At 41.5% G+C, this 20,096-nt stretch overlaps 1 protein-coding gene across 11 annotated transcripts in view; it reads right to left on the reverse strand.

Annotated features, from left to right (window-relative positions):
- Window positions 1–20,096, reverse strand: part of LOC105474972 (ring finger protein 32) — a 36,064-nt gene that overhangs the window by 3,752 nt on the left and 12,216 nt on the right. For 5 of the 11 annotated variants that reach the window (XM_071094185.1, XM_071094184.1, XM_071094187.1 and 2 more), the window contains 4 exons: window positions 18,197–18,339; window positions 15,323–15,382; window positions 14,677–14,801; window positions 14,031–14,139 (listed from right to left, as the gene is read on the reverse strand). In XM_071094185.1, coding sequence (XP_070950286.1) covers window positions 14,031–14,139; window positions 14,677–14,801; window positions 15,323–15,382; window positions 18,197–18,339 — 437 coding nt within the window. Of the gene's footprint in view, window positions 1–13,576; window positions 13,740–14,030; window positions 14,140–14,676; window positions 14,802–15,322; window positions 15,383–18,196; window positions 18,340–20,096 lie in introns of those variants that run through there. The other 6 variants (XM_011729917.2, XM_011729916.2, XM_011729919.2 and 3 more) reach the window with 3 other exon arrangements.

The following is a 20,096-nucleotide window of genomic DNA, read 5'->3' on the forward strand; positions in this document are numbered from 1 at the left end:
GCTTTTCTATTTATGAGTCAAATTCTCTTTCACTCTGAATGTAATTATAATTGCCAAGCAGCTGTATCTTAATTTAGGGTCTTCAATTGGTAATGTTTCCTAAGGCTTTAATTTTAGTTTTCTTTGTTCCTTGGCCTTTCAAATATCTAATAATATCTAAATAAATTATTGAAAGTAGAAGAGTTCTCTATATGTTGTAAAAGGAAAAATTACTTGGAAATATATACAGTTACCTCCAATTGATGCTTTGTAATTCAGGTTTTCTGTAAATTGTTTTTAAGTGTGAGATACTTTCCACATATGCCTGAAAAGCAAGATCTTTTCTTCCTTCAAAATTATACCTCAGAGAAAGGGTCACATTCTATCCAGACCTTGCGAAGTGTTTCAAGTTGTGCGGCATGTTCTGAGATGAGTTTTGAACATAAAAATACTATTTGGAATGATTGATAAATTGAGTGAAATGATCAATATGATCTGGATGTTTATTCTCAAAGTGGGGCCCAGACCCGCAGCCTCAGCTCCTGGGAATCTGAGAGAAAAGCAGAGCTTCAGGCTTTGCCCCAGGCCTGCCGAGGGCAGTCTGGGTGGGGGGTGGGGTAAGCCCTGCAATCTGTGTTTTCCAAGCCCTCCAGGTGATTCTGAGGCCCATTCAGGTTGAAGAACCAGGGTCACAGAAGTTACCGATCACATTTTTTAAATATGCAAAGTTATTTAACACAGCATTATTGATCATTCCTGAGGTGTCACCTCCCAACTCCAAGCATGGGCATCGCTGTGAGTGAGCTTTCAGAAGCCACTTGAGGAACACAGTAAGTGCGTGGGCCACATATACATACCTACGTACGTTGATATGCATTTATGTTACAGTATCACCTGTGTGTGCATATATTCTATCATACGCGAGTGTCCCTCTCTCTCTACAGGATGCCTGGAGGAATCCCAGCTGTCCTGATGTTACATGAATGAGTTACTTGCAGCTCAAGGTAAACTTCCAAAGACAGCATCATTAGGACTGTTTAAAGTACATTTTCCTTCAAACGCATTAGATGGAAATAGAGCTCATATGCTCTGAACAACTGTGTTGGGCGACTCCTAAGTGCCCTATTTATGACAAAGACTCTGAGGTCCAATACTGATGTCACCTCAATGCCTCCTCCTGCCTCAGTCGCTGTGGCTTACAGGTCCTATCTCCTTTATTAGAACGTCAGATCCTGGGGCCAGGAGTGTTGTTCTTAACACTGATAATACCATCCAGGGTTTTTAAAGGGTTTTGCATCTGTCATTACATCCCGCCTTTAAACCCTCTCAAGAGCTCAGTACGTGCACTGACCATAGCAGGCGCTTGTTGAAAAAAACAGACTTGTCGATTTTGCATATATACCAAATAAATCTCAGGGAGAGTGGCCCTTCACACTCAGTGCTCCAGTCTTAATAGTAACTGGTGTAATATGGCAAGAAAGCAAATAAATGCTTAGGGTATGTTAATATACATAAGAATCACAAACTAATTCCACACTCAGGTGTTTGATTCCACAGAAGAAAACCTAGCATGGCAGATGCAAATATCCTTTCCACAAGTTTTGATGAACTATTCCATTCCACAAGTGTTATGTACTTTTGCTATTCAATTGAAATTTTTTCTAATTTCCATTATAATAGGTTATTTAGAACTGTTTATTAATTTCCAAATGTGAGAGATTTCTGTTTTTTAAAAACATTTATTTCTAGCCTCAGCTGCACTGTGGTCAGGGAACATACTCTATACCACCTAAGTTTCTTAAAGTACATGGACATAAAGATGGTAACATGAGATACTGGGATGACTGGGGAGGGACACAAGGGCTGAAAAACCAACTTTTGGGTACTATGCTCATGAGCTGGGTGACAGGATCATCTGTACCCCAAACATTGCCGTCCTGCAATACATCCAGTAACAAACCTGCACAGGCACCCCCAAATCCAAAAGCTGAAATTACAAAACATAAATGTCTCAACCTGTGATGAAATTTGCATCAGGGACAAGTATATGGTCAGTTTTTATAATGATATCTTTGTACTTTGAAAGAAAATATGTGCTACAGTTGCTCGGTGTGGTGTTCTACACCATTCTCTCTAATAAACGCCTTTGCTTTAAAATCTCTTTTGTCAGGTATCAATATATCAGCTTTCTTCTGTGAAGAGTTTATGTGTATATTATAGTACGTATAATATGTGATACACACACACACACACAGTTCTTATGTTTTCAGGCATCTCCTCTGAGTAACACGTACCTAATCTGGTTGCTGGAGCACTCAGTCCACTTTGTGTTGTTACTGACACACAAACGGCACACTTGTCCTGCTCTGTGCCTTCCATCTGCCCTGCCTTTTTTTTGAAATTTTGCTCTTTTCAATTAAAATTTTCTATTCTCTTTACTATTTTGAAGGTTAAAACTCTGCTTCTATTCTTTTAGCTGTTGCCCTAGAAGTACATACTTATACATTATTAAGGTCTACATTGGAATTTTTATCCCTTGAACCAATACAAGGATCTCAGCGTACTTCGTAATGTTCCTCTCCTGCTTTATGTTATTTTTGTCCTAAGCGCTCTCTCTCTCTCTCTCTCTCTTTTAACCTGAGACATGCTGATTCTCGTTTGGTGGAATCAATGACTATTAGATTTACTCACATTTTTACCACTGACATCTCAGATTTCCCGTCTGGGGCCATTTTCCTTCCTCATGCAATGCATCCTTTAGAACTTCCTTTAATGAAGACATTCTGGTGGCACACTCTTTGATGGCTTTTCTTTTGCCTCTCTTCTTGAATGTAATTTTCATTTGGTTCATATGGAAGTCTAGGCTGACGGTTAGGTCTCTTCCGAAACACGGAGATGTCACCCCACCTTCTGCCGTTCCCACTGGGAAATCTGCAGGGCTGCAGGGTTTGCCGTCGTTTATCCTCGTTCCTGGCCACCTCCAAGATGACTCAGCGCCGCGTGTTCTGCAGGCTCACTAGACACTTAAACAAAGTCATGTGGGGCTTCCTTGGGCTTCTTAAATCTGTGGCTTGCATCTTCAGATCTGGGAAATTCTTAGCCTTTGCTGCTTTAAGCTGTTTGCCTCTGTCCCACGTGTTCTCTTTTTCTCTTCGAATTCTGACAGTGACACGAAACCCTGCGCCACATCCTTTCTTACGCAAGTCAGTTTCCTGGACCCGTCTTCCCAGGGGATACGAAACGCAGGGTCACCCTTGCAGACCTGACTCCTCAGTGAGCTGAAGGCAGGGCTTGGCTAGAACGTGTGTGTATCAAGAGCCAAAGTCAAAACAGTAGAGCCAGCCGTGCTTAGCATCCAGCTCTTCCAGAAAGAAGGAAATGTGTGTGCACTAGGGGGTGGGAAATACCAACTGTGTACTTTTTGGTGATTCCACGTATGAATTAAATTCTCTTATATTTGCACTTAAAACTGACATTCTGGTGTAAAGATGCACTGTGAAAGTCATAAAATTTATAATTTAATTTTTTCTTAGAATAACATTAAATAGCAAATAAAAAACACTACATGACCACTGGAGAGAGAGGCCACAGAAGTACATAGAGCTTTATACTTTTAGTACGTGAATGGCACTTTCCCCATGTTTTCTCTTTTAAACAGGGATCTGTGTTTTCATTTTCATGGCACTAGGCCATGCCTGCCTGTCTTCCTGTCACCTGGAACACAGCTCCCCAGCCCCACATGCTACAGCCCAGCTGTGCGTCTCATGTGGTTATTCTGGGCCTCCCCTCCATGGGCACGCCCTGCGGAGGCTCCCAGGAAGCCCCTGTACTGGAGGGGCCGAGTCATGGCCCTTTCTCCCTGGGAGTCCCCAGCCCTGCCCTCTTCACCCTTTTTGGTCTGGGTCCCAGCTGCTGACCTCGCACCCCCGGGGCTCTGAGGGCAGTTTCCAGTTTTCATGTGGCTGCGGGTCGCCCTCTTGAAAATGACCTGTCCGCTCAGCGCCCAGCTCAGGGCCTCACAGGGGTCTGGGTCCTGAAAGGGTCACCTGTGCCCAGCGGCTCACACTCTGCCAGCCTGCCCCTCCCAGAGGCCAAGCCGCGCTGCCCTCTGCCTGGACAGAGGTTCCAGGGAACAGCACGGTCCCTCCATTTGGGTTCAGGGTGCATCTCCTCAGACATTTCCACCTTATTTCAAACATCTCACCCCCACTTCACTCTCTCTCCCCTTCCTCTCTTTGTATTTTTCTTCCTGGCACTTATTACTTCTTGAACATTTTAACAAAGTATTTTATTTACTGTCTCTCCACAGCCCCCTGCAGGAAGGTGCCCTGCAGCAGCCGGGAACCACCCGAGAGGCCTCCACATGCACCTGGACAGGCGCGCGGGCTGGGTGCTCACACCTGGGCCCCAGAGGTGCTGGTCAGCACCCCCTTTACAATGAAGGCTCGCAAAGTACACAACTCCAAGTGCCGGTCCATGAAAGCAGGTCACACAGACTTTTAATACAGTTAAGTCTAATTTATATTTTAATATCCACTCACCCTACGTAACCAAATACCATTTTTACACTTATTAACAATACTTTTTTTTTCTTAAGAGGAATTAAAGCATTTCCTCAATGAGAAAAACAATTCCCTTTATATGTAATGGTGGTTAAAGACTATTAATATGCATTTTAATCAATCTAAAGTAAATATTTTTAACTTAAATTTACCACTTACAGGATCCGCACGGTGAATGACAACAATTTCTAAAGGGGCTGGGGTGAAAAGAGTTGGGGAAGTGCTGAGCTGCCATGGAACAGGCACTGTGCTAGCCCGACGGTCTGGAGGACAAACACTGCTTCCTTTAACAAAGAGCTCCCGTGTAGCAAGAAAAGCCCCGCTGACGATGGAATGCGATGGAATGCGTGCTGCTGTGGCACTCGGGAGACATGGAGGAGGGAGGGAGGGAGGGAGGAATCGCCGGGCTTCTTGGGAAGTCAGCCCTGGGCCAACGCAGCCAGTGGGACAGGGGCCTGGGAAGGAAGGAGTGAGGACACAGGCAGAGGGACAATGCAGGGGGCAAGACCCACAAGGGCAAGTCACTGGAGCCCAGCCCCACCCACCTCCCTCGACAGCCTCTGTCCTCTGGGAACGCTCTCCCAGGTCACTCCCCACGGGCCACCCTCCTTCCTTCTTGTTCCTTCCTTTCCTGTGTGAATCTTATGGTCTGGCCAAACTTGTTGACTCAGTTCAGTGAAATCACCGTTAGATATTTCTGTTTCCTTGACTGCACATGAATGGCCAGTGGGATCCATGTGTCCAGGTACCTGGGCTGGAGGTGACCTCTCTCCTCTGAGCTCTCACAGGGCACTGCTGCTCCTTTCATTCCACACACATCAGCTGCCCAGTGTTAGCTTTTTCCTGTGTGCATTGCTTATCTCCTTGAATGAGCGCCTTAGATTCAGGGAAGCACCAATTCATCTTTGTAAGGCCCTTAGCATTCAAGAAATTTTGACTTTAGGCTTGCAACAGATGAGAAATGAGAGCAAATATATGCCTCAAATGTACATATTCCAAAGGAGTGCAGCAGAAATCCTTTTTGGGGGAACTGAGAAAAAACACTGCCTACCTAAAATGATTTTCAAGTTACTTCCAGTGTCAAAATTCAGTAAAACATCAACTTTAGCTTATAATCATAACATTGACATTAGCTTATTAATAAATATACTGAAAGTCCTTTCATAGGCATTTATGACAAATTTAAAAAGTGAACTGGGATGAATATTCTCATAGCTTTGAGTATTCAAAAGTTAGCAAGGGTGGTACTTGTAAAAGTCAACATTTATTAACTGCTGTAGTTAATTCAAAGTAATATTCTGTGGTTAGCTACTATTAAATATTTTTAATTGTCAAATTCTTCTGTGTGCAACGTTCTTTATTCCTTTATTTACTCCCTCACTTTTTCATGTGGGTTAGATGACCTTGGTGACTGAAAGGGCAAGAACTGTCAAAAACAAATGACAACTGATTTCTAGGTTTTAAACAAATGGTTGACATTATGAATTCTACAGAAACAGACAAAATACCTGAACATTTTCAATTTTACAAAGAATGAATGTCTTAATGTATTTTTCCTTTTAAGCCTCACATTTCAGATACTTGATAAACTAAGAGTTTGAGTTATTGATATGTAAAACAACTACTGGTCATTTACAAGTAACAAGCTGGCTAAACATTTTTTAAAAATATACTAACAAAAGCACCCAGGTGAACTCTGTCTACCCAGGAGGGCTTTTTAAGTGATCCATCTTGATGTCAGCAAATTGCTTACTAATGTGTTGACTTATGGCCGCCCTCAAAAGCAAAATGAAAAGCCTGGAATTTACAGCATATCAATGAATCAGTTGATAAGCTTTTACTGGTTTAATATCCTTCCAGTCCTGCTGCTTGGAGCCACTTCAAGTTAGCAACAGAATGTTTGCCATCTCTATGTGATAAAGGAAGTCAAAGGACTAAGCAAACTTTAAGACCATTATGCTGTTTGGTGAGATGTAAATGAAAAAAGTCAGAGAAATCTTGTGCTGGAGGGTGTGGGAGCCAGCAGCCCCAAAAGCTGCCCCAGCATCTGACAAATCACTCACCCCACTTTCTAAACAATGTCCGGGACTTTTAGCTGGGGTGGAGATAATATAATGCACTTGAGAAGTTTTAATTGCAGCAATAAAAGCCCCTACCTCAATCATATGACATATGCTAGCAGAGTTTCCAGATAAGGATCAAAGGCAGTCAGGCCCGGCCGCTGCATTCTGGGCAACACTGTGGACTTTCTGTACACACGGTGCTAGGTATTAGCAGAACAGCTCGAGTGACCTTTCCAGGCCTCTTTGATCTGCGTTCCTCAAAACCTGAATGAATAAGTGTACGAGGACTACTGTGTCATCCCCAGACAACTCAAACACCCTCTCTGACAAAGGCATTTCTGAGTGAATTTTTATTCTCTGACACTTACCTAGGGGTACAAAACTCAACATCTGACCTTTTCAGTTCTTACCACAAGACTTCAACATAGCTGAAAGGACCTACATTGTAGCACAACATCACTGCTGTGGCTGGGTTTTGTTAGGAATGTGTCAATGACATCTTAGAGTTGTGAAAAGAAACCTGCAGTGTATGTAAGCGTTCCTCTTACAGAAAGAGGGTCCCTGTGTTTCACTCGTCAACACCCAAAAGGTGCATGAAAACTGAAGAAAACACTTCACTACCTCTCTCTGTAGTAGAGGAGTAAAAATGTAGGAGCAAAGTTCGACAAGCAAAATAGATTAATTTATAAAAACAGAATGGCTTGGGCTAATCTCATCCTGAGTATTAAAAACATATCCCTCTTGGTGAGATCCTAAAACATATAAGGGAAACAAACACTTCCTAATCAGCTATGTCTAAAAATATCAAACTATTATCCCTCCTTGTCCTGCTCTCTATTGATTAGACTTCTCTTTCCCTAAAGGCAACTTATCTTCGATCGAAACCAATGGTTCCCAAGTATAGCAAACAAGTTTTCACCTATCTGCCAGCCAAGAAAGAATAAATTCAAGGGAGTGAAACATTTATAAGGCCAAACGTCTGCAGTGTGAAAGGAATATCCTTTAGTGTGCGGTCAGGTATTTTTTTCTTTTCTGGTGTTCAAATGATCTTTCTTTTCTGAAATGATTCTGATGGTGCGTGGTGTTTTGTTTTCCCTCTAACTTGGTGGGATGAGTTTAAAAAGCTGGCACTGACTCCGTTGAAGCCCCAGGTTTCTCTAGTAGTTCAGCAGTGTCCAGAAGACTGAAAAGCCCTGAAGCTGGTCTTTATTTAGTTCACATTTTTAGTTCTGAAGAACTTTTGGAAACATAAAGGAACAAATGTAATGAGAAAATGAAGACTGAGTTGAGAACCTGAGACCAACAGTTATATTTTTATTTTAAATATCTTAATCTGTGATTTCTAGAAGCTTAAAAAGCCTCATTTTACTTATAATCTTATGTTAAAATTTTTATAGGTACTTGAAAGCAGTTCCTTTTTTTTTTTTTTTTTTTTTTTACTGAAACATGTTTGTTTCTTGGTGAAAATAATAAAATTATGTTTCTATCATTGGAAAAATGACATTTTCACATGTTACACAGATTAAACCGGATAAACTTGATAATAGTATACTATTATTCTAGATAAAAAGACTGTTCTGCGGATGATGATGAATTTCTTTACGATAGGGTCTGTGTATTATTTGTCTCACATTTATTATTAAGCTCTTCCAGTTTTGAGCTGTCAAATATTCTACTCATATGATTACATCTTTAAAAAAGAACAATAAAATGGATGCAACCCCTAAACATGAATATATAATATATACGAGGAAATTCTCCACTTGTACTAAACATGTAAATCAAGATGATCATTTTGCCTTGTCAACCAGGACAAATTACCACCTAGTGTGTTCCTGCAATGTTTTTCTTTTTTTTTGATGGAGTTTCACTCTTGTCGCCCAGGCTGGAATGCAATGGTGCGATCTTGGCTCACCGCAACCTCTGCCTCCCGGGTGCAAGCGATTCTCCTGCCTCAGCCTCCTGAGTAGCTGGGATTACAGGCGTGCACCACCACACCCGGCTAATACTGTATTTCTAGTAGAGAAGGGGTTTCTCCATGTTGGTCGGGCTGGTCTTAAACTCCCAACCTCAGGTGATCTGCCTGCCTCAGCCTCCCAAAGTGCTGGGATTACAGGCGTGAGGAGCCGCCGCGACCGGCCCTTGCAATGTTTTTCTATAGCCTTGCCTTCAGAACGTTGTAAAAGCCACTGTGACAATCACGCAACATACCGTTTGCGTCAGAGCTGAATCAGGTCCAGGCTCCCTCCCAGCTCTCTGAACTGCACATGTCGTAGTGTTTTGTCTGTTCCCTCCATGTCTCCCCTGACTAACAAAGCACAGGCAGAGAGCAGGCACCCACGAAGCTATTTGACTCTATTAATTCCATGTATCCATTAAAATGTATTTAAGAATGTAATCCATGTGGAATGTTTTTGGCAGTAAGGTATAAAGCAGTGTTCTTTAATCCCTCTTCACATGAATGAACTCAATTTCCCAACTGATTTTTCTCAAATAATTTTTTTCTCCAATGGTCTGAAATACCTTCTTTACTACACTAAAATGTCCTGTATGCTGAGATGTGTGACTTAATACTGTTTCACTGTTTGTCTATTATTCCCCAAGAATCTTAGTTGCCAAATTTATATATTTTGATATCTAACAAGGCTGTTCTAGCTCATCAATCTGTCTTTAAAAAAAATTATTAGCTCTTCATACCTCCTTAGATAAACTTCAGAGTTAACCTGTAAAATCCCAAATGCACAGCCTATACTACTCCTTTGGGAGTTAGAAACTACATTAAATTTATATAAGCTAAGTGGACATTTTTACTCATTCCAGTGTAAAATGTCTATCATGTTATTCAAGCCTTTTATTCCATCAGAAAAAAAATTTTTTTTATCAGTGGTACATTCCTTGTTTAGCTTATTTTAATATAAATATAATATAAAATTGTAATATACATGTATGGATTTATATAATATACATATGTACACATACATGCACACACATATATTTTGTTTTCATGTGTTATTGGCAAGGATTGGTTCAAGTGTGATGACAAACGAACCTAGTTTTCTTTACGATTTTACTCTCTAAAACAAGGTGTTTTTAGTATTTGACACATAGTTTTTACTGTGACAAGGAAATTTCATTCCAGTTCTAATGTCTGTCGTTACTAAGAATGGCTGTTAAATTTTATTAAATATCTTTTCAGTAAAAACTGAGATGCTAATATAATTTTTTTCAGTCATTTCATACTTTAAATTTCTTTCCATGTTTGCTATTTTTACAGGAAGTAATTTCAATTATATTTGCAGTTCTAATTGCATAAAGTTGTATCCAGCAATTTTGTAATTTTAAAATGATTTCTATTTATATGGGTAGCCCTCTCTGTGTATCTACAGAAAACCACTGTCCCAGTTCAAGCAGTCAGGCAGAGACAGAGAGAGAGAAAGCCCACGCAAGAGAGTGAGACCGTGCCTGTGTGCACACGCAATTCACTTTACTGAGTCCACTGATGCAAACGCTCAGCTCATCTGGAAATACCTCACAGACACACCCAGAAATAATGTTTAACCAGATAACCTGAGCATCCCTTAGCTCAGTCAAGTTGACACATAAATTAACCATCACACCTGGGTAATGTGACATTCAATAACCTAGTTCAATAATCTTTCAGATTCCATTAAACATGCAGGGCATCCTAAAATTGTAGATTAACATTTCCGAGAGGATTCCCTTCACTCACAGAATGAGTTTATTCAGTTGGAAAGGTAGAAAAAAAGCATCAAATTGTGAGGTCATTTGGTAAATGATGAAGTGGTCTTTATTATAAAGGACAGCCTTTGAGTTCTACTCATATAGGTATATACGCACACAGGGCATGGACCCATATAGGCAACTACTACCCACTGCTAATACACTGTCTGACAGTCAGTTCAATCTTCATTTATTTAACATGAGATTTGAATTTACAGATTTCAAGTGTTTATGGCCAAATGGGATAACTGAGCAAGAGTTACATGATAGGATGCCTATTCATGTAACAAATGATGAGTATAACTCACTATGATGTGTGTGTGTGTGTGTGTGTGTGTGTGTATGTATACATCTCCTGTTGCTCCCCACCTGTACACTTGAAACTTGAATGAGGTAAGATTACAGTTCAGGGGATAACACAGTCACTTGTATTACGTTTAAGGTGGCAGTTACTGATAATGCAGACATGCTGATATCTACAACCCATCATTGACTCATAACATTAATGTAGTATGCCCAGCACTTTGGAAACGAAATGGAATAAAAATGACCACAGTGTGGTGCCTGTGGTAACAGTAGATTTTGCTTTGTGAAAGTTATGTTTCTGTTAAATGTATACATGTGGTGGGTCATTGATATAAGCTAAAAATAAAATCCTGGCCGGGCCATGGTGGCTCACACCTGTAATCCCAGCACTTTGGGAGGCCAAGGTGGGCAGATCACCTGAGATTGGGAGTTCAAGACCTGCCTGGCCAACATGGGGAAAGCCTGTCTCTACTAAAAAATATAAAAATTAGCTGGGCATGGTGGCAGGTGCCTGTAATCCCAGCTACTCAAGAGGTTGAGACGGGAGAATCGCTTGAACCCGGGAGACGATGGTTGCAGTGAGAGAAGATCGCGCCACTGCACTCCAGCCTGGGCGGCTGAGCGAGACTCCGTCTCAGGAAAAAAAAAAAAAATCCTAAGGCCCCAGCAACAGAACGAACCCCCTCTTGGCCAAGGAGGCCCTAGGAAAACCTTAACAATGGAATTTCCAGCCACAATGGGAAGAAAGGTGAGACGCCCCTCATTATGCCCACTCCTTGCCGGAGTTTAAGCTCAAGTGACCACTATTCCTGTTAAAAGAGGTGGTAAGGCTGACCACACCGTCTGAGGCAGTAAGAAACCAAATTACAAACAAGACCTAAGGCCATACCCGGCAAGAGACAGCCACGCCGCAGGCCATCAGTCTTGCTATACAGCATCCTCAACTTAGAATTCCCTCCTGCTGACTCCAGCACTTAGAGCCCTACTCCTTCAACCAACTGCAAATAAAGAATCTCTGAATCCACCTAGAATGTGTAAGCCCCCACTTCAAGTTTCACGCCTTTCTGGCCAAACCAATGTGTAACTTCCATGTACTGACTGATGTCTTTGCCTGTAACTCCCCCCCGCTTAAAAAGTATAAAACCAAACCGTAATCCGAGCGCCCGGGTGCACTTTCTCAGGACTCCTTGAGAGTGGGTTGGTTTCCTGGCCTGCAGTCACCCATATCAGCTCAGAATCAACTTCTTTAAAATACATTACAGAGTTTGGTTTTTCTGTTAACATTGTTTAGAAGATATTTCTTATTGTGGTTGAGGAAAAGTCTGAAAGCCACTGCCCTAGCCTGTGGCTCTTGCCTGTCATCCCAGCTAACTGGGAGGCTGAGGTGGGAGGTTCACCTGAGCCCAGGAATTTCAGGCCAGCCTGGGCAATATAACAAAACCCTGTATAAAAATGTATAAAAATAAAAAACAACTTACACAGTTTGTTCTTAACACATACCTCCCTACCACCCCCGCAAAAAATAAAAACTCAGTTTTCCTTATCAGTTTCTTCCTAGATAATTGAGATCTTCTGAGATCATCTTAAAAGCCCCAAAGGAAAGACCGCATTTGTAATATACAAGCTAGAATATCAGTCATGCTTCTGTTCTTCTTGCTCTCTTAGATGGTATTGTTTAAACACACAATAGAGGTTTAGAGAAGACCAAAGAAATTGGAAGAAAACTTCAACTAGGCTTTGAAAAACTGGCACATTTTAAGCAAGGCAGAGGGAACCAGCAGGAACAGACAGGACATTCTGGCAGGGGGTGGTGTGGGCATGAGTGTGCTCAGAAGAGCAGACGTGGGGATCACAGCAGGGTGTGCAGAGCGATGAGGACTCAGGATGAGGGGGCAGCAGACAGGATGAACCAGGGATTAAAAAAAACAGGATTTGTGGGGAGGTAGGATGGCCACAGGGCCGCGGACCCAACGTCCGGTGGGACAGAGCTATGGATCGGCTTTGTAAAGTTCCATCTCTCTGTGGGAGAGACTGAATTAGAAACTGAGGAACCTGTTTGATTAGGTCTCCCTGCCCTGATTGCTCTTGGTCACTTGCTTTTTATTTTTCGTTTCCTTTTTCCATGAAGCTGAAGGATGCAGTATCTGAACACCTGAGCACTGAACGCTGAAACTTAACTTTCACTGGCTACTTTACAAGATAACACAAGGCACATTGTAATGATTGCTTCACTTATTTCCAGCAACCTGGGCCAGTTCTCGTCCAGTGCAATGGGCTGAGACCACCAACACTTTCAGTGGGCCTTTATCTTCAAGAGTTCTTACAAAATGATGTGTGCACGTGAAAAATATTTATATATACAAGGTAAAATGACTATCAAATCTATAATTAAAATTTTGTAAGAGGTGACAAAAGATCACTTCTAAGAGACAACCTACTATGACATATTAGAAATTACTAAGAGTAGCCTAGAGAACAAGACTGACTGTCAGCGAGTGAAGATAAAAAACTGGAAAGAATGTAAAGGAAGGATGAAGCAATCGTGCATGGCAGTTCTTTACCAAATTGAGAAGGAACACCCGAGATGAACGATCTCTGAAGATGAGAGACACTGCTCTCAGGAAGGAACAGACTGGCCAAACACACAGTAACTCATCTCCATATTCTAGGAAATGAGTTAATACTGATAATAAATACAGAATTTCCAGCACCCACTGTGTGCTGTGCCATTATAAATGCTACAGCTCTTCTCAGGCTTTCATATGACAGCCTCGGGGCTGCTGGTGTTCGCCTGAAGCCACGGGCTGATGGGGCAGGACGGTCCTTTTCGTATGGGGACAAGGAATGGGAATTGTTAAATAAGTCCCCCAAAAGTAAAACTGAAACATAAATAGTGGTTAAGAGGAAGGGCAGACGTGATGAGGCTCACTGTGATGACCCCACGAGGTACTCAATACAATGGTAGCATGTGGGGGCTTTACTTTTACAGGTGGCTTCTGTTTTCATTACTATGAGATGTGCAGCAGATGTCTTCATTTACGTATAGCCCGGGAGATGGGAAAAATTAAGCTGGTTTCCAGTCTTGTGTCTGAAGAGGTAAGTTTATTTAAACAATTAGCACAAAATGGCCAAACAGAAGTTGCTCTGATTTAACCTAATTTTATGATTTAACTAGAAAAGAAAGTTTAAAAGTATTTTACCGTCTGGGTTGGAAAGTCAATTTAAGTTAAATAGGATTTTTAGCAGCGTCTCAACCATTTATAAAAGGCCCTCAAAGTGAAGTAAATCTCAAAGTTTTATCACCTCTGTTAGCCTTCCTGACCCCAAGTGAATCACCCACACAGAGACCGTATCTGGAGAATTCATGATCTCTACCTACCTTTTTTTCAAAGAATTTTTTTCTTAACTTGGCGTCTGTGGGAGGTACTGTTTCCCTCAGGTTTCTGTACCACTTTCTGACAACGTATCCTCTCCAGTAGGCTTGGATTCTAAAACACAGATATTTGAAAATGACTAATTTATGATGACTCTGAACCAACTACTATACTTTAGTAGCTGTTATAAGCCCTGTGCTATATAAGGCCCTGGGGAAATTATAGTGGCCAAGAAGAGAGATAAAATCCCACTATTTAAAAAACAAGTTAGGCTGGGCACGGTGGCTCAAGCCTGTAATCCCAGCACTTTGGGAGGCCGAGATGGGCGGATCACAAGGTCAGGAGATCGAGACCATCCTGGCTAACACAGTGAAACCCCGTCTCTACTAAAAAAAACAAAAAACTAGCCGGGGGAGGTGGCGGGCGCCTGTAGTCCCAGCTACTCGGGAGGCTGAGGCAGGAGAATGGCGTAAACCCGGGAGGCGGAGCTTGCAGTGAGCTGAGATCCGACCACTGCACTCCAGCCTGGGCGACAGAGCGAGACTCTGTCTCAAAAAAAAAAAAAAAGAAAAAAAAGAAAAAAAACAAGTTAGTTGTCACAGCCTGACCTGTAAGTGTCTGCTTAGCGCCAAATGGGCCTGGCGTCCTCACCTGGTCACACACTTTATTCTGAACAGGCGAGCCCCATCGTGTATCACTCGGGTTTGATACTGGTTCTTTCTACAGAGAGGACACGTTTTCTTGTTTGTGAACTTTTCAAAAGCCTGAAGACATGCCTGAAGAAAAACATTTCACTTAAAATTTTACAATTACTTATAAACAACGTCTTTACTTCCAATGTTAGTGTTCTAATTACAGTGTTCTTTTCTCCCGTAACTATGAAACTTAGCCCAATTTAGGTTATCAAGTGAGGAAGTTTCATCAGGTGCTACCACCTTCCTCATGAAACCTGTTCCAAAAGCGATTTCTTACAAGAATATACATGCAAAGACATCAAAACCTTCTGAAATCCACTAGCACAAAGGCGAGTCATGCGTGTCTATGGGACCACATGCAGATCGATCATGTGCATTTAGCTGTCACTGACACGCATTACTGACAACAATCTGTTACATAAACATTTGTGGTTCTTTTGTCACAAAACTCATGATTTTCAAAATAGGATGAATTGTACTGTAGCCTACAGTCATGTTTCTTTAACTATAGATGGTGGTGATGAATAAAATAAATGGCTCTTCTCAGGAGCCTTGAAAATGACTATAGTTTCTCTGCACTGTAAGAGCGATGTGTGGGGCACCTGAACAGGCGTGAGGGGCGGACTTACTCTGTGGAACACATGGGAGCATGAAAGCAGCACCTGTTCATGAGGAAACAGAACGACATTGAAGTTTACAAAAGAGAAGCAGCATGAATGCAACAGTTAAACTCCTGAATGCTTAGAAGGTAAGCTGTATTATTTCTTTAAAAATTAAAAAGGCAAATTTATAACTTTGATGTTTATACTATTTATTGTTTAGCACAGCACAAGTATATACTCTAAACAAGAAAAATTAATGATCTGAAATATCAAATAAACACATGAAGTTTGATATGTAATTATCAAAATGAGTGTATACTTAAGAGCGAAACAATGACAAAATGAGTGTTTCCCTTAGATGCAGGCAAAGACTGCAAACTGGAGGGGTGAGGAGGGGGGCCCGTCCAGTGGGGCCAGGGAAACGCTAAGTAAATACCATTTAGGTCTTTGTACAGCTCAGTTATGCCCCCCAGTTTTTGTGAAATCATAGCCCTACTGAGATATAATTCTGACAGTCTTAAATTTAAATAGCAACACATCATGGAGACATAGGAGTCATTTTTTTTTTTTTTTTTTTTTTTTAATGCAGGGAGTGTGCTCACAAGAAAACTTCACCTTTCTGTGACCCAAATTCCCCACTAAACAGTGATATTCTGGGCTGTGACAAAAGACTGAAGCTTAGACCAAATGAAGAAGGCAGTGGGTACTCAGTAGAAGGGACAGAGCCACCAGCCCACCAGCGCCAGGCCCTGCGGGCTGCCACACGAAGGCCAGGCTTCCCTTGGGGTGGGGCTGCTTCCAGCAATGGGGAGGAAAGTGGGGGAACTTGTGAGATGGAGCAAAGCAGTGGGGGCAGGCGGAGGGGTTTCCCTTTCTGTCAAGAGTCTGACTCGGGTGACTGCAGTCTGGGCCCCTCCCGGGTGAGGTTTCAGTCTCAGGCGGCCCAGGATGCCTGCTGTGGGGAAAACTTAACAGTTTTTAAAGTGAATCCCACCTGCCTTCACTCAATGTGTGCTTTTCTTCTTAAATGGAAGAAATACAGAAATAAGTAGAACTCAGAAAGTTGTAAAACCTTTTCTTGAAACTTATTGCCAAGAGTAAGTCTGAATTGAATAAACTCAGTAATATGGGTCCTTTTTTATTACTACCGTTGAATAGCAATCTTTTCTATACTTCATTCATCCTTTATAGAATACTTTTCAGTGTTTCCTTAACATACATTCTATCTATATTGAGCAACATTAGACTCCAGTATATTAAAGTGTTATCTTTTTAAATGTCCACAAATATTTCTTATTGGCAAACATTCTCTGATGTAACAAAAATCAAGGAGTAAGTGGTGGAAAACATACTAAAAATGGCCTAGAAGGTAGGACTGGATTCCAGCAGGACTCCATACTTTCTAAGCTGGCCTACTATGAACCATTTGAATTATTTTTTATTTCCTCATCTGCTAAATGGGCAGAATGCCTACTATATGAAATTAATTGAAGGCCCTCTGAAATCATTAAATGTTGTAAAAATGCCAACTATTGTTTATAACTAAGGAAAAATCTGAACACGGAAACGATCATTAGAAGTGCCAAATATACAGGATAGGTTCTATATCAAAACCAAATAAAAATAATAGAATTTAGGGAGAAATTTATAAAAAACAGAAAGAAATGTTGGGCAGGGTACACCCTGATGCCCACAAGATACTAACTTTCACTTTTCATTCTTCATACAGACACTCCAGGCTCGATATTTTAGTATAAGAAAGAGGTTGCTTAGCCAGAAAGACACCCTCTGATTTTATTCACAGTTTTGCTACCTAAAGTACTAAATTATCCTAGACAATTTGTGGTTTTAGGGCTAAAATCTGTCCAAAATACCCAACTTTCACATACATAAGATTAGGTCCTGATAGAGAAATGGAATAAGTATGTCTAAGTAACTTATGAATTCAAATTAGTGAAGAGAAGTGTAACTGTTGTGAGCTTTCTGCAGATGAAACTTACTCAAATTCAGCGAAGACTCAGAGTTCATTTGCCCAGACTGTAATAAGCCTGGGTTCCCAGGCTACGAACTCCAAGGCTGATTTTAATTGTATTTGCTGTATTTTCTCAGCAAATCTCTGAGGGCCTGCTATGCAGGAAGCGTCATGCCACACTCCGTGGGAAATCATTACAGGGCAATCGTGCACACGCGCGCGCACGCACACACACACACACTTCTGATAAATCTAAGTGTCCCCAACTTCAAGAGACTGTTTTTTTAGTTAGGCAGACAAAATATGTATAGAAAAAAACCCTACATGCATTCTCTCTCTCTCTCTCTCTCTCTCTGTGTGTGTGTGTGTGTGTGTGTGTGTATGTGTATTATCTGTTAACCCAGAGTAGTATCATCAATCTTACTATGGTAAAGGTTCATGAATAGAAATCATTAAAAGATTTTACTTTTCTTAAAGATTTTCTCATAAATTCTTTGGAGACATTCGAGCACAGTTTTTTTTTTTTTCTTTTCTTTTCTGACTCAAATCACAAAACAACGTAAGAGTTCCTCTGCTTTCATCCTTCCCGCACTGGGACACAGCTGCTCCTGGGAAGCCCCCAGTTGTCTGCACAGCCACATGGGGCCTGTTGAACAGAAACATTCCTTTTGTACAAACGTTAGTACTTGAGAATACCAGTCAGTAAACAAACAAAACTATTTAATGAGGGTGTTTAGCTCTTCACACACTTTAATTAATGGAAAAGAAAATGGAAGTGTGTGAGGCTCACACAAGAGGATGAAACTGGGAAAAGGAAGCCTGGAACCTTAGGCTCCAGCTCTGGGCCTCATCCCTAGGAAACAGCCCAGGATTTCTCTAGCTCACCCTCATACGCTAAACACCTGAGGTCGAAGCTCGAATTCTTCTTTACAGATGGGGCACGGCTGCACCGAGTCCCCTTGCAGGAGGGAGCGCTGTTTCACCTTCTCCCATTCATCAGATGACAGCTGAGGTGGTGGAGGCCCAATGAGGCCCAACTTCTGTGCTAAAGGAAGACAGCAGACAGCACAGACAGCAGTTAGAATGTCTTTTAGCATATGGCACCCACCTATAATTTTAATGACACCATTTGCAAACAATTATTAAAGAACTACATATAGATCACATACTTTATTTCATAATAGAAGCTGTCCCTTGGTATCCACAAGGAAAGTGTTCCAGGACGTCTCAAGGATGCTCAAGTCCCTGACAGAAGATGGTGGAATATTTGCATACAACCCATGCATATCCTCCTGTATACTGCCAATCATCTCGATTACCAATAATTCCTAATGCAAGTGCTATGTAAATAGCTGTTATACTATATTGTTTTTAATTTGTATTATTTTGATTGTCCTATTGTTATTTTTTACTCCTTTGTTAAAATTTTGATTTGTGGCTGGTTGAATCTGTGAATGCCAGACCCACAGATACAAATGGCAGACTGTCCAGAGGACGCTGTTTTCCTACGAGGGCACAGAAGTCAGTGGGAATAATACCTTACGTTTTCAATACATTTGTTTTTTATTTACCAAGAATTTCCCATACCTTATTTCATTTCCCAATAATTCAATAAGGCAAGCAAGAATGATATCCCATTTTATGAAAGAAAAACTGAGGAATACTAATTGTTCACACGTATTGGCCCAAGGTTCTCCCAGTTCTCACCTGCCTCAGCCCTCAGCACTGCCTCTCCCAGTTCACCTTGCTCTGCCACCAGTGGCCTCTACATCAATCCTGCACCTCCTCTGCTAAAACCTTCCTGTGACGTATCATCATGGTCAGAATAAAGTTCTTATTTCAATAACACATGGGTACCCAGCATGTGCTGACTGGCATCGAGCTGACAGTGCGGTGGGAAACACTTGCCTTGAAAAGCAACTGCAATATCCTCAGGCAAAATGCAGGAAGTGAAGTGTCACCTTTTACCACCTCCCCGCACCTCAAAGAAGGGTCAATGCATACAAAGGCATTGACCTACAAGGATATCTTCAGAAATAGAAGACAAAATGTTACATTAACAAAACATGACAGGAAGCTATGAAGGGACACTTTGAGTACAGAAAGAGCTCTTGGGCTTTTAGAGTAGAAATGTGAACGTCCACTGAAAGGCTGGAAGAGAAAGCTGAGATACAGTCTGGAGTTGCTTAACAACAGGCGATTGTTAAGAAATGTGCCGTTAGGTGATGTGGTCGTCTTGCTAACATCACAGCGTATGTACACGTGCTTAGCTGGTACAGCCCACCACACATCAAAGCTACACGGTACGGCTGATTAGACTGCACAGCTGCACAGCATGTTACTGTTCTGAATACTGCAGGTAACTGTAACACAATGGTAAGGATCTGTGCATCCAAACACAGCAAAGGTACAGTAAAAATATGTATAAAGGTTAAAAATGGTGCATGTGGAGAGCACTCACCATGAATGGAGCTTGCAGGCCTAGAAGTTGCTCTGGGTGAGTCAGTGAGTGAGTGATGTGTGAGTGTGAGGGCCTAGGACATGAATACACCACTGTAGACTTCATAAACAGTCTATACTTACACTAAATTTGTAAAAATGTATTTTCTTCAATAATAAAGTTAGCTTACTATAACTTTTTTACTCTCTAAACTTTTAAATTTTTTAACTTTTTGACTCTTTTGCATAACATTTAGCTTAAAACACTATGTTGTCCAGGCTGGTCTCGATCTCCTGACCTCGTGATCCTCCCGTCTCGGCCTCCCAAAGTGCTGGGATTACAGGCTTGAGCCACCGCGCCCA

This window comes from Macaca nemestrina, chromosome 4 (genome assembly GCF_043159975.1).
Source record: "Macaca nemestrina isolate mMacNem1 chromosome 4, mMacNem.hap1, whole genome shotgun sequence".
In the NCBI taxonomy this organism is placed as follows: domain Eukaryota; kingdom Metazoa; phylum Chordata; class Mammalia; order Primates; family Cercopithecidae; genus Macaca; species Macaca nemestrina.